At 35.2% G+C, this 11,945-nt stretch overlaps 1 protein-coding gene across 1 annotated transcript; it reads left to right on the top strand.

Annotated features, from left to right (window-relative positions):
- The first annotated feature begins 1,408 nt into the window (after positions 1 to 1,408).
- Positions 1,409 to 2,383, top strand: LOC128513372 (succinate receptor 1-like). The gene has a single exon (XM_053487119.1). It carries the CDS (start codon positions 1,505 to 1,507, stop codon positions 2,381 to 2,383), a length of 879 nt encoding a protein of 292 aa, XP_053343094.1. The 5' UTR covers positions 1,409 to 1,504.
- The last annotated feature ends 9,562 nt before the right edge of the window (positions 2,384 to 11,945 follow it).

Here is an 11,945-nt window from a genome sequence, read left to right as displayed (position 1 = left end):
CTAAGGAACTCTTGACTAAGGTAAAATCATTATCGCCAGACTGCTGAGTTGGTCTCTGTCCAACTGTAGTCTGTAGTGAACACAATTTATTTATTTAAGTATTTGTTAAAATAGTAAAACATGTATCCAGGGTGGTTATTTGTGACACCTAGGACATTTAACTGATTTTCAGTTCACTATAGGTTTTTCTGCTTGCATCAACACCCAGACTAAGTAACAATAGTATAGCTGGAATTAAACATTACTTTACAAGACATCTGCACAAGCTCCATTAAACTAATCCAACAATGTTGAGTCAACAAAACTAATCACAATTATGATCTATATCTCTACAAAAGGTAATGATAATACCCAAATCAACAGGGGTAAAAGACAAAGATAGAGGAAGTAGAAAAGCAGCAAAGTGATCATTGCATCAGCTTGCATCAGCGTGTCATTGCATCAGATCTCTTGTTGAAAAATACCAAATAAATACTGTGTACAGGTCACACTTAATGATGATGTGCTACAAATGGGTGGTGCAATGAAATTGTGGAATAAATAACCCTGAAAAGCTGACTTCACACTCCTAGTCAACACTCAGCAGACCAAACAGCACAATGGTAAGAATGCTTATAATATACCTATTTTGAAAAAAGTAAATGTGTACTAGATAATATATATATATACATATTTATTAATGAGGACCACTACCACTAGGACCACTAATAAGGGTACTGCTAAAGTTATTACATTATATTCTTTCCCATTATGTAATCTAATATTTTAGGACAAAAAAACACAAGTGGTTAAGCACAACTGCCTTATACTCACCTTAAGAGATAACAATTTAGTTTATTCATAAACATTTAACCTAGGTGTAAGTTATGCATAAACATTTTGTCTAATACCTTGTGCATTAGTTTCATTTGATATAAATTTAACTACATTTTTGATTGATCAGGGATATTATATTTCATATTATATTTTCATATATAATTAAGGTTGTTTTTATTTTTAATAAAAGGATTCTATTTGAAGCTCTTTAACATTTAGGGTTCAACACAGAACATTGGAAGGGTTACCCCCAACAAGAGTGACACAGGTGTTATGTATAAAATGAAAACACATTTGAATAAATATTTAAATATTGTAATAACTCTGTAATGTAAAAAGGAGGTGAATGTAATGACTATTTAGTAGTAATAAACCTAGTAATCAGCTTAATTATATTATAATGTGAGATTGTGTTATGTAATAAAATACCCATTTGTGCAGTTTATGGAAAATGGAAAATAATAAGAGCTCAAGAGTAAAAGAATGTATTACATCAAACACCCCCCCCCCCCTCCCAAACACACACACACCACCACCATACACATATGTGTTCATCAGCTAATTAAACTTGCATTGGCAGGAAAATAGTCATTATTTATACTAACTATATGTCCAATAATCTTTATGGCTGCAGGACAACTGTTCCAGTGGTATAACCCCATTCTTAGAGAGAGTTTACCTCTCACCAATGTATGCTTTGGAATTTACCTTCGGCTTCATTGGAAACCTCATGGTGGTCCTAGGCTATATCGTTTGCCTCCCTGCTTGGAAGTCCACAAACGTGTACCTGTTTAATCTGTCTATGTCTGATCTTATTTTTCTGTGCACTTTACCCGAGCTGTCCTATAATTATGCTTACAATTTGAAGAAATTTAATTCTTCACTATGTGTGGTTAATCGCTATATACTTAATGTGAACATGTACTCCAGCATCCTTTTCATGATGTGGGTAAGTGTGGACCGGTTCTTGTTGATGTGTCACCCACAGCGAGAACACATCTTGTTGACTCTTAAGGCTGCATTGTGCATCAGCACCTTGAACTGGATCTGGGTGACTATTCAGGTTATTCCCCTTATGATTTTCATTATCCAGGACCTGAAGCAAAATGGCTGGACAGTGTGTCGTGATTTTGGGAGCCTGGGAGAGGCCAGAGTTACTCTTATCTACACCGGAGTACTCTCCATAACTGGATATGTTCTTCCACTGCTGGCTTTATTTCTGTCATCACAAAGGTTGGTCTCTGTACTCGTGAAAAGAGAGGAAATGCGTGGCACATCCTTCCAAAGACCAGTAAGAATTGTGAGAGTTGCAACAATCATGTTTCTGGTGCTCTACACACCCATACATATAATGAGGATTGCGCGTATTGCATCAAGGCTTCCTGAATTAAATTTGTCAAAGTGCATCATAGACTATATAAATGCAATTTACTTAGTGACACGACCAATTGCCTATGTTCACAGTGTCATCAACCCTGTGTTTTATTTTCTTATGACAGACAGCTTTAAAGAAGCACTGCAGGACAAGTGGAGGCATATTAAAAGGATACTCATGACTGCAACATAAGCATTTTACAATAAACATAATTCCCTTTTTTCCCTTAAATAGATGTAAGTGCTACTTATTTTAAGGCCTCTTTAATGTTTTGTTCTGATACTAAAGGGTTAGGCATGTCTGAAACGATCATTACTTTAAAAAATATATATTTTTCACCTCACATGAAACTGACCTGAACACCCGGGAACAAATGAAATTGAGCTCAAGCAAATTGTGTCCTATAGCATATCTGTTGTGCTTGTTCTTTTGATGTATATGTTGTTAAATGGTTTTCTAATCTTCATTCGTTCCAGTTTCAGTGAGCCTTTACTGTATGCCCAGAATCTCCTGGTGCTCTTGATCAATATACTGTGTTTTTTATGCATTTCTCCACTGACAGTTAGAAAAGTGCTTATTTGAGTTACCACAGCCATCACCTTATACCAGTCAGATCACCTCACCTAGATGCTCATTAAATGTTTATTTATTTATTTATTTTTTACCTATTCTATGTACACTCTGGAGACTACTGCTTATGAAACTACAAGGAGATCAAACATTTTTGAAACTATAATATAACCTACAGTATATAATATAACTGTAATATAATAGTGGCATTATTTAACAGTTAACAATTCAGGCTACTAATAATAAACAAACATTTAGTTGCTAATATTTGTGCAACGCTGTTTGTCTTGGGATTATAATCATTATGTGTCATTATTTGCTGTACTTAAAAAAATCCTTGTACTGTACATTTACATGATATCCAAATAGTCAAAAATAAATATATCAGTGTAAATAGTAATTTGCAGATAGTTGCTTTTTTGCTTTGGGAGCTACTGACAGCAGTTAAATACTGTTATTCCACTATAATGGCGATTGTTACTGCTGAATAAATATAAATAAAGCTTGTGAAACATTGTAAAAAATATATTTAAATTTGTAAAACAATACAGTGTTACAGAAATATGATTTACTCCCATATAGTAACACTAACAGGTGTAACAATTAACTGGTGATGGTGAACACAACCAATGCCCCCAACAGCAACCACAAAAAAATTCCACTTGCCTTACACCACAACTAAGCAGTTCATACTGAGTTATACAAAATGACAGTATGTTTAGACATTAGTGTTGCCTAGTATAAGGTCTGTAGTACACAGGGTCATATACACACATCAGTGTCAAAAAACATCTGTTTTCACAATAATAAATGCATTTAAGTGATCATCAAATACACTGTTGTGTTTAGAGCTTAGAAGGTAAGCATTAGTGTGTCTGACAATAATACTGACAACCATGGTAAACAAGAGCATCTCATTTTCAATACAAGAACATACACAGATCCTCATCTGATACTTTGCGGTATAGTGTAGCTTTTGGCCCAGGGAGTTGTATAAATATTACAAGACACATTAAAAAGTTTAATCCAGTGCTTCAATCCCCTTTAAAATATTGACCAAGTTTTCTGTTAAAAGTAATCTTTTAAAATAAACATTTTCATAATAAAAAGCCAAATAATTCTGATGTTTCCTGATCTTCGTTTTTGTAATTTTTTTTTTTTAAATCATAAATCATTTTTTTTGAATTCATCAGAATTCTCAACAAACAAAAAGTTTTAATTTTCTTTAAAACTCATGCACCACATTTGTAATACACTTTGTGCAAGGAATCATTAGGTGGTGCTGTGGAATAGAAATTTTGATCCAGGAAGAGAGATTTAAAAAAATAGCAAGCCATGTCATGGGTTACAATTGGTGAAAACATAGTGTTTATATAATTAAAAGGAGTAACAAATACCAACAGCTGACTATTTTAGTTTTGCTTTTTTTTTGCTTTTTGTTTTTTTTCCCTCATTGGTCATCTATAATTAAAGCTCCTAATTGCTCCTGACAATGAACGTAAGTCTTTAGTGCTGTATATAGTTCTTAATGAAGTACTGATACACAAACCTTTACTCATACTGCACCACACCTTTTAGTAGATCGCATTAGTTGATTGCATTATATCTACTGCGTACTTGCCTGAAGTATGGATTAAATGAAGTGAACTGAGCAGACAGAAGAAGGTGCCATTTAAGAAGGATTTTTCTTGAATGGCATCAAAGTGTTTTGAATAAAGGTCTTTCAAATGTAGAGCCTGACTGTGTCTCTGTCTTATGTGTTAAACAAAATGAATACAATAGTTTTCACTAAATAATTCCTCAACTGCAATAGTTTTTACTAAACAATTCGCAGATCAATCCCTGCTATTGGTTATTACCCAAATTAGGATGGGTTCCCTGTTGAGTCTGGTTCCTGTCAAGGTTTCCTGCTACTACGATCTTAGGGAGTTTTTCTTTGCCACTGTCACGCTTGGGTTGTTCAACAGGGACAATCTAATAATTTAGACACCAGTTACATGAATAAAATAGATCCATTGATCTTGTAGCCCTCTTTCACTTGAATAACTTGAAGAAATATGGGTTTGACTGATGGTTTGCTGATGATTTAAAGACTTTAGAGACTGAAGGTATAGAGGTGTCATTTTTACCCGCTCATTGAGATAAATGCCGCATGTAGCCAGAGTAGGTGCAAAAATAAGAGACGACCGGCCAGACTCTCCACAGATCAAATGCAATGACTTTTCTGGGTACAAACCATGCTGAAACTTTAAATGTCTAAATAAGACAAAAAAAATCTGCATAGTGTAACACGTCAACCTTTCCAGTCAATGATGTGTTTCTCTTTAAACTGCAATGTAGAGAATTATTGCTCAGATGTATTTGACCCGAGGACTTTCCTACACCATGCCAACATCAAAGCCATACACGGTGGTCTGGATAAGATAAGATAAGATATGCCTTTATTTGTCCCATAGTGGGATAATGTCTATATTATATCAGCAAAAAAAAAGGGCTTCGATGTCAGGCCAAAACGGCAGGGCATACGCTGGGCCCATGTTGGCATCAGTGGTTGGCCCAACGGCATTTTGTCCATTGCCTAACCACTGTTGGCCTACTGGTGGAGCCAAGGATAGGTTGGCCCAACATTGGTTCTATAGATAATGGCAAGGTAGAAAATTGGAAATTAAATTATATTGCTTTAGCTTTGTGCAGCAGGCTCTTTCAATAAAGATCACATCAGAAGCTTATATGAGGGTTGGTTACAAATCTAGTACATTAATATTAAATTGCAATATAATCTTAATGTAAATCATGTGTATTTTAATGTACAGTATGTGACCATGTGCAATAATACACACACACACTCAATTATGCATATGCATACATACATACACAAACACACATATACATATTTACAAGTTGACAGGCTTTTCTCAACCTAAACATTTCATTGTATTGTTGGCCCTGCGTTGACATGCATATGACAAATAAACTTAAACTTAATTGAAAGAACTATATCTCTAACTCAGTGGATATCACCATTGGCCGAACGTTGGTCCAACAATGTCGCCTGTGTTGCTCCTATTGTCCCTGATAGGTGGCGACACTTCTCTGCGTTCGCTCTACTGGCTGACCAATTCTCTGAGTGTGTGCACATATCAGGAAGTATCACCACTTTCAATGTGTGAACATTGTGTACAAGGACAGACATTGCTTTTTTGAGGATTGCTAGATATTTGTTAGTATAATTCTGTTGCCTGAAAAGACGGATCCCATAGACCTTTAAATATTTAGTGATCCATGATGGCTAAATAGTTATTGCTCATGCATGCTAGCATATGTTAAACACAAACATTTTGTTTTCTGCCAAAAGACTTTTAACAATAATTCTGGAAATATATGTATTATAATCATAAATTATATCTAAATAGATTCTGTATAATGTCAGCTAAACAATGGTAATAATGTGTAGTTATTCAAGACACCCTTATTTAAAAAAATATATATTTTCTTGTTTTTTGGAAGGATAAATGTTAAATCCATTGTTCTTTGTGCTCAACTGTGAATACTGTCAGACAGGTCACTAGATGGTGTTTATCGCTGGGGAGAAACCTAAAACCTCATAGAGGCCAGCAAAACACAGGCTAAAGTTTTCTTGCTCTTTGCTCCTGACAACAGGTGGGTTAATATTCCTCCAAATGAGATGTAAATACCCTTGAATAAGACATGAGAGTGTTGAGTATCTGTGGTGGTAACATAAAAACATGAATGCAGGTAGTAGTTTTAATGTAATGTGATGAGAAAGATGTTTAGCTATGCATTGTTATGCTAGGCTAATTGACCTGTTGCAGTGAATACAGCAGCCTACGAAGTCATAGGGAGGTTAGAACCATAGGGCGTGTTGCCATAGTAAGTGCCAGAAACGTGGCAAAAAAGGCCTAATATACAGTACATATTGTTTTGCATTTTTGAATTTTTATGCAGTTGACGAATATAGATGACATGTGAAACATATAATTTAACAATTTAGCTAGGTTGTTTACAGTTTGAATTGTTCTGTATACTTTTTTTTTTCATCTGGATTTTTTTTTGGAAAAAATATGTGCGCTGTAATACTGAAACTGTTGTAAAATTGAGTTAAATCAAATATAAAAAAAATGTTTTTCTCATCATTTTGCTGGTTGGAAAGGAATATTTTTGAGTACAGTTTAATGTACAATGCTCAAATTATTGATGTATTTACACAGACTAGAGTCACAGTTCTCCAAAGATGCTGTAATGTTGGTGCACATTTTTGGGCCGGGACTGTCAGTCATAATTTAATATTTTTAAAAAAGTTTATTAGGCCAATTTATTTATTACCGCAACGGTAGAGTATCTGAGACACGAATCGTGGTCCATTGGTTGACTGTCTTAAAGGACATTGAGCTAGTCCAATGAAATCTCAGGCCACGCCCTGCCTCCCTCCTGGCCAGCCCTCATCTCCTCTTGACAAAATCTGCTATTTAGAGTTCAACCGGAGTTTGAGATGAGTTCTTCTATAACAATAGATAAACCAGAAAAAGAGAGAAAGGAGCAAGGGGGTGCAGAGAAGCTGCGGGAGAAAAGACGCAAATGCCTACAAGTGGAAGCAGCAAAATGTGCGAAAATCACAGAAATGTTCGCCACCACCACACGTTCAATTGCATCTGCTGGTGTAGGGCCATCAAGAACTAGCAACAGTGCAGAGGCAGTCCAGAGTGCAAAGGCTGCCAGAGCGGCACAACGGAGTGTAGAACAGAGTAACGTCAACGTTAGTTACACAGAAAATTGATTCGGAGGAGGAGGTGGTAAGAGACGTGACCCAGCAGGGATTGAGGAAGGCTTCAGAATAGCCAAGAGTCCGGCGGTAAGAAGTAGCCAAAATGTTGGCAGAGTGAAGGGAGGGACTTTTATGTAGGGAAGACTACGTTGGCTACGTTGCCATCCACATCAAATTAACAAATGGTCTTACGTCTGTCACGATTGATCGAAATTATTGTCAATCTTCACGCAGTACAACAAATAAACCCCCAGAGCTATATAAATGACATGGCTAACTATCGGATTTCTAGGTAGACACATGCAGAATGATGATAGCCTATGGAATTAACAATGAAAATGTAAAGTGTACCCTACATCTTCAGTAAATAGTAAGCTATCTAGAGGATTTGTAGGCTAACACTGTGAAAATGCTCTAATTATTGCAGTCAGACTTTTAATAGTAGACTATGAGTTTTGTGCAGAACGTCATCTTTGCTAGGTTGGAGTGTGCACGTGTGTGTGTGAGAGAGACAGAGGGAGAAAGAGAGAGAGAGAATTGCTAATAAAAGTATAAAGTATAATAACATATAATAATTAAGAATATTTTTTTATCAAGGTTATTCGCTTTCATGCAGGTTACTGTGGTTTAATGTTTGAAACAAAGCGCACATATCCTTTGATGTGTCATATGCCTCAGCATAATCATGGTGGGCCGCTATGACCCAAAATGCCAGGGCCGTTTTTTGGTCCCAGTCCAGCCCTGGGTGAAAGTACCGAGGTAAACTGGAGGATGATGAGGACGATGCAGAGCCATCTGATATAAAAGACAATCTGAGGCACTGGGTACTTTGTTCTTATGCATTTATTTTCCTCCACCTTGCTGAGAAAAAAAGTGTGTGTACTAGGTGTTTATTTTGTAGTTTATCATAGTGTGGCGTGGGCGGGGCGGCGGCTGACGACCAGCATGCCTTGCGGGAATGTCGGTGTGTTCACCATGATGGGGAAAGGTGTTTGGGTTGGTGGCTTCGGCCCTGTTTGTGTGTGTAGGGTGTGACGTGTGAAATGTGCTCCAGTTCAAGCTAGTGCTGAATTGGATGTAGGCTCCTGAGTGAAGGTGCTGCTCATGCTTTACATGCTGTGTGGTTAATAAAGTACTCCCAGCCATTGCATTGGGTAGCAAATAAGCTCACTCGTCTCTCCAGCATTCTTCCCGGCGTAAAAACGCTACAATAATAATGGTTACGTTTTTTTTTTTTAGTCTGTGATCATTTATCACAAATAAAATTAATAATTTTAATTGCATTTTCTTTGCCATCATCTACTAAACCAACATTGAGCCAACCTTGGGCCAACCTTGTCATTTCTTACTAAACCAACATTGTGCCAATGTTGGGTCATCCTATCTTTGACCTCACCAATGAGCCAATGCTGGCTCCAAGGGACAAAATAATTTTGGGCCAACCACTGATCCCAACATTGGCCCAATGTATGCACTGCTGTTGGCCCTTTAGCAGTGTAGTATTTGGGTCTAATTTAATTTCCAAATTCCAACTTTGCCATTATCTACTGAACCAATGTTTTGCCAATCTATCTCTATTAGCCAATAGCCAACCAATTAGCCAACTTTATGCCAATGGACAAAATGACAACATTGATTCATGATTTCAACATTGGCCCAATGTACGCACTGCCATTGGCCCAGCATTGGCCCTTAAGCAGGGTGCTATCTGGGTTATCCCTCAGAAGCGCAGATTGGATTCTGTTAAAAGAACTAGAGAAGTCAAAAAACATGACTCTCACTGTGCTTCCAAATGAATGCATGTCTTGGGGCTATCTGGAAATGTGAACTTTGATCATTTGATCTCTTTAGCAGAGTTGGCATTTTAAGGGGAAAACAACTCATTATCGCAGATAGGCTCCTGTTGGTTAAAAGAATGTAATGTTACAGTTGTGGGGTAAATAATTCCACAAAAGGTATTAACATTATTAACATTATAGGGCAGCATAAAATGTATTTTTTATTTTTTTATTTATTATGGTAATTGTTAACAAAACTGGTTATTAACACAGTCCTGTTTTGAGCAAATCAATGAAATGTAAATGATGATAGAAAAAGACAAATTACTTACCTCACTTAGATACAAGTGCCCTAAGAAGCCTTTATTGCATGCCTTTATGTAAAAAAAATGTACACTGTAAAGAACATACTATAGAATTTACAGTAATTTACTGGCAAAAAAGTTGCCAATAAAATCCTGTGAAATACCCATTAATTGCTGTAAAATGGATTACAGTACAATACTGCTTAGCAATTTACAATAAATTAATGAATACAGTATTCTTTTGTATTTTTTACAGGATTATAAAATAAACTTGTAAAAAGACATTACAGGTTTTTTTTTTTAATTACAATTTTAACTGTGAACTGTACTGTGCTGTAACCTGTAACTGTACTTTACTATTATACTGATGTATATGCATTACAACAAAGATTTTGAAAAATAATCACTCAAATTTAAAGCTGTTTTATGAAAACTGTTTATTAAAGCTGTCACCTGACAACACTTCAGCACTGTAACATACAGTCATTTTACTTTTTTAACTATAGAAAAACTTTTTTAAAAAAACTGCTGTTACAAAACAACTACAAACAACTCAAGATTAAAGCATAAAACAATAGTTAAAAAAAAAAAAGTTTGCCTAAAAATAAAAATGTACATTATTTACATTATTTCTTTCTTGTGTTGAATACAAAATATTATATTTTAATTAAGTTTATAACCAGACAAGTAACGTAGCCAACTTATTTGGCAGTAAATGATTGTAAATTCTACAGTATGTTCTTTATAGTGACGAAGGTGATAAACAAATGAAGGTGAGTAAATGATGGCAATCCCTTTAAGCTCAAACAACAGATTGCCATTTTGGTACCAAAACGAATCTGACTTTAGTTAAAACTCAAGTCATACAGTATTTCTATTAACAGTATTATCATAATGTTTAAATCTGTCACAAATGCTACTGACTGTGCTGATTCATTAAACCTAGAATACTCTAACAAACATTTAGCCATTTTTGAAACATTTAACATCCTTTAACATTTTTTGTAAGTTGACCAGTCTGAAAGCAAGTGTCATTTTATAGATGACTTCTCCTGTAGGTGTAGTTTTGATACATTTGTAAACTTACATGCTTAACCACTCAAAGTCCATTAGCCTTCTAAGAAGAGAACACACATGAGGATTGACTGTGTTGTTCCTCTTCTCGGAGACCTTCCCACTTTTTTTTTCTCCAACCTTTGATGTGCCTGTCTTGGTGCCGGTGTGTGGGTTGATTCCAACAAAACATCTGCACAAACATCATTCAGACAAACATAAGCATGTGCAAAATTTAATAAAACTAGTTCAATAGTTCAAAAGCATTTGCTGAACTATAGTAATGCATTACAAAGGAATAATTCATCCAAAAGAGAAAAATTACAATTTTTAAAAAATCTGAATAAATGTATTTCTTCTACTATAATAAAAGAATATAATAGGAATGTTTACAATTTTTTTTTTTGTTTGTTTAGAATAGCTCAAAGATGAGTACATGACAGAATTTGAATTTTTGGATGGCCTATTTCTTGAAGTAGTGTCAAAGGTTTAATTCACCAAAAAATCTAATTTCATTGTCATTAATAACTCACCCTCATGTCGTTCAAAACCTTTAAGACTTTTGTTCATCTTTGGAACACAAGTCAAGATATTTTTAATTAATCCGAGACAGGTTCCCCCCTCAATATAGAGCAACTAATATATAATATATTTACACCAATTGTTAATAATAAAAAAAAGCACAAAGGCGTCACCAGGTTTTTGCATCGTTTGTAGTGACAAATCGTACCTGTGTACTTTAAAGTCAAAATGCGTAGCCGCTACGCAAAATGCGTACAGGTTGGCAGGTCTGAATCGTTAAACATGCAACACCAGTGGTTCACCCTTAATTTTATAAAGCGATGAGAATACATTTGTGCACAATAAATAAATAAAAATTACTTCATTCAACAATTTCTTTCAGTCTCTGGTTTGTGTTTTTGGTGCACAAAAGTATTCTTTAAAGGGATACTCAATGCCGAAATGTTGAATAAAGTTGTTGTTTTTGTTTTATATTCATGCAAAAAGTATTCTCATCACTTCATGACATTATGATTGAACCACTGATGTCTTCCCTACCTTTCTGGGACTTAATCATCTTGGACTTGTTTAAAAAATATTTATTTGTGTTCCAAAGATGAACAAAGATCTCTTTGGCTTTTGAATGACATGAGGGAAAACGATTAATGACTGAAATTTCATTTTTGGGTGAATGAAACCTCAAAATTTTATATTTAAGTGATATAAATACGCACATGCATAGTTAAGTATTTTTTTTTTTTTAC

This window comes from Clarias gariepinus, chromosome 25, assembly GCF_024256425.1.
Source record: "Clarias gariepinus isolate MV-2021 ecotype Netherlands chromosome 25, CGAR_prim_01v2, whole genome shotgun sequence".
Taxonomy (NCBI): domain Eukaryota; kingdom Metazoa; phylum Chordata; class Actinopteri; order Siluriformes; family Clariidae; genus Clarias; species Clarias gariepinus.
The sequence above is the reverse complement of the archived record's forward strand: the minus strand, read 5'-3'. Positions and strand labels throughout refer to the sequence as shown.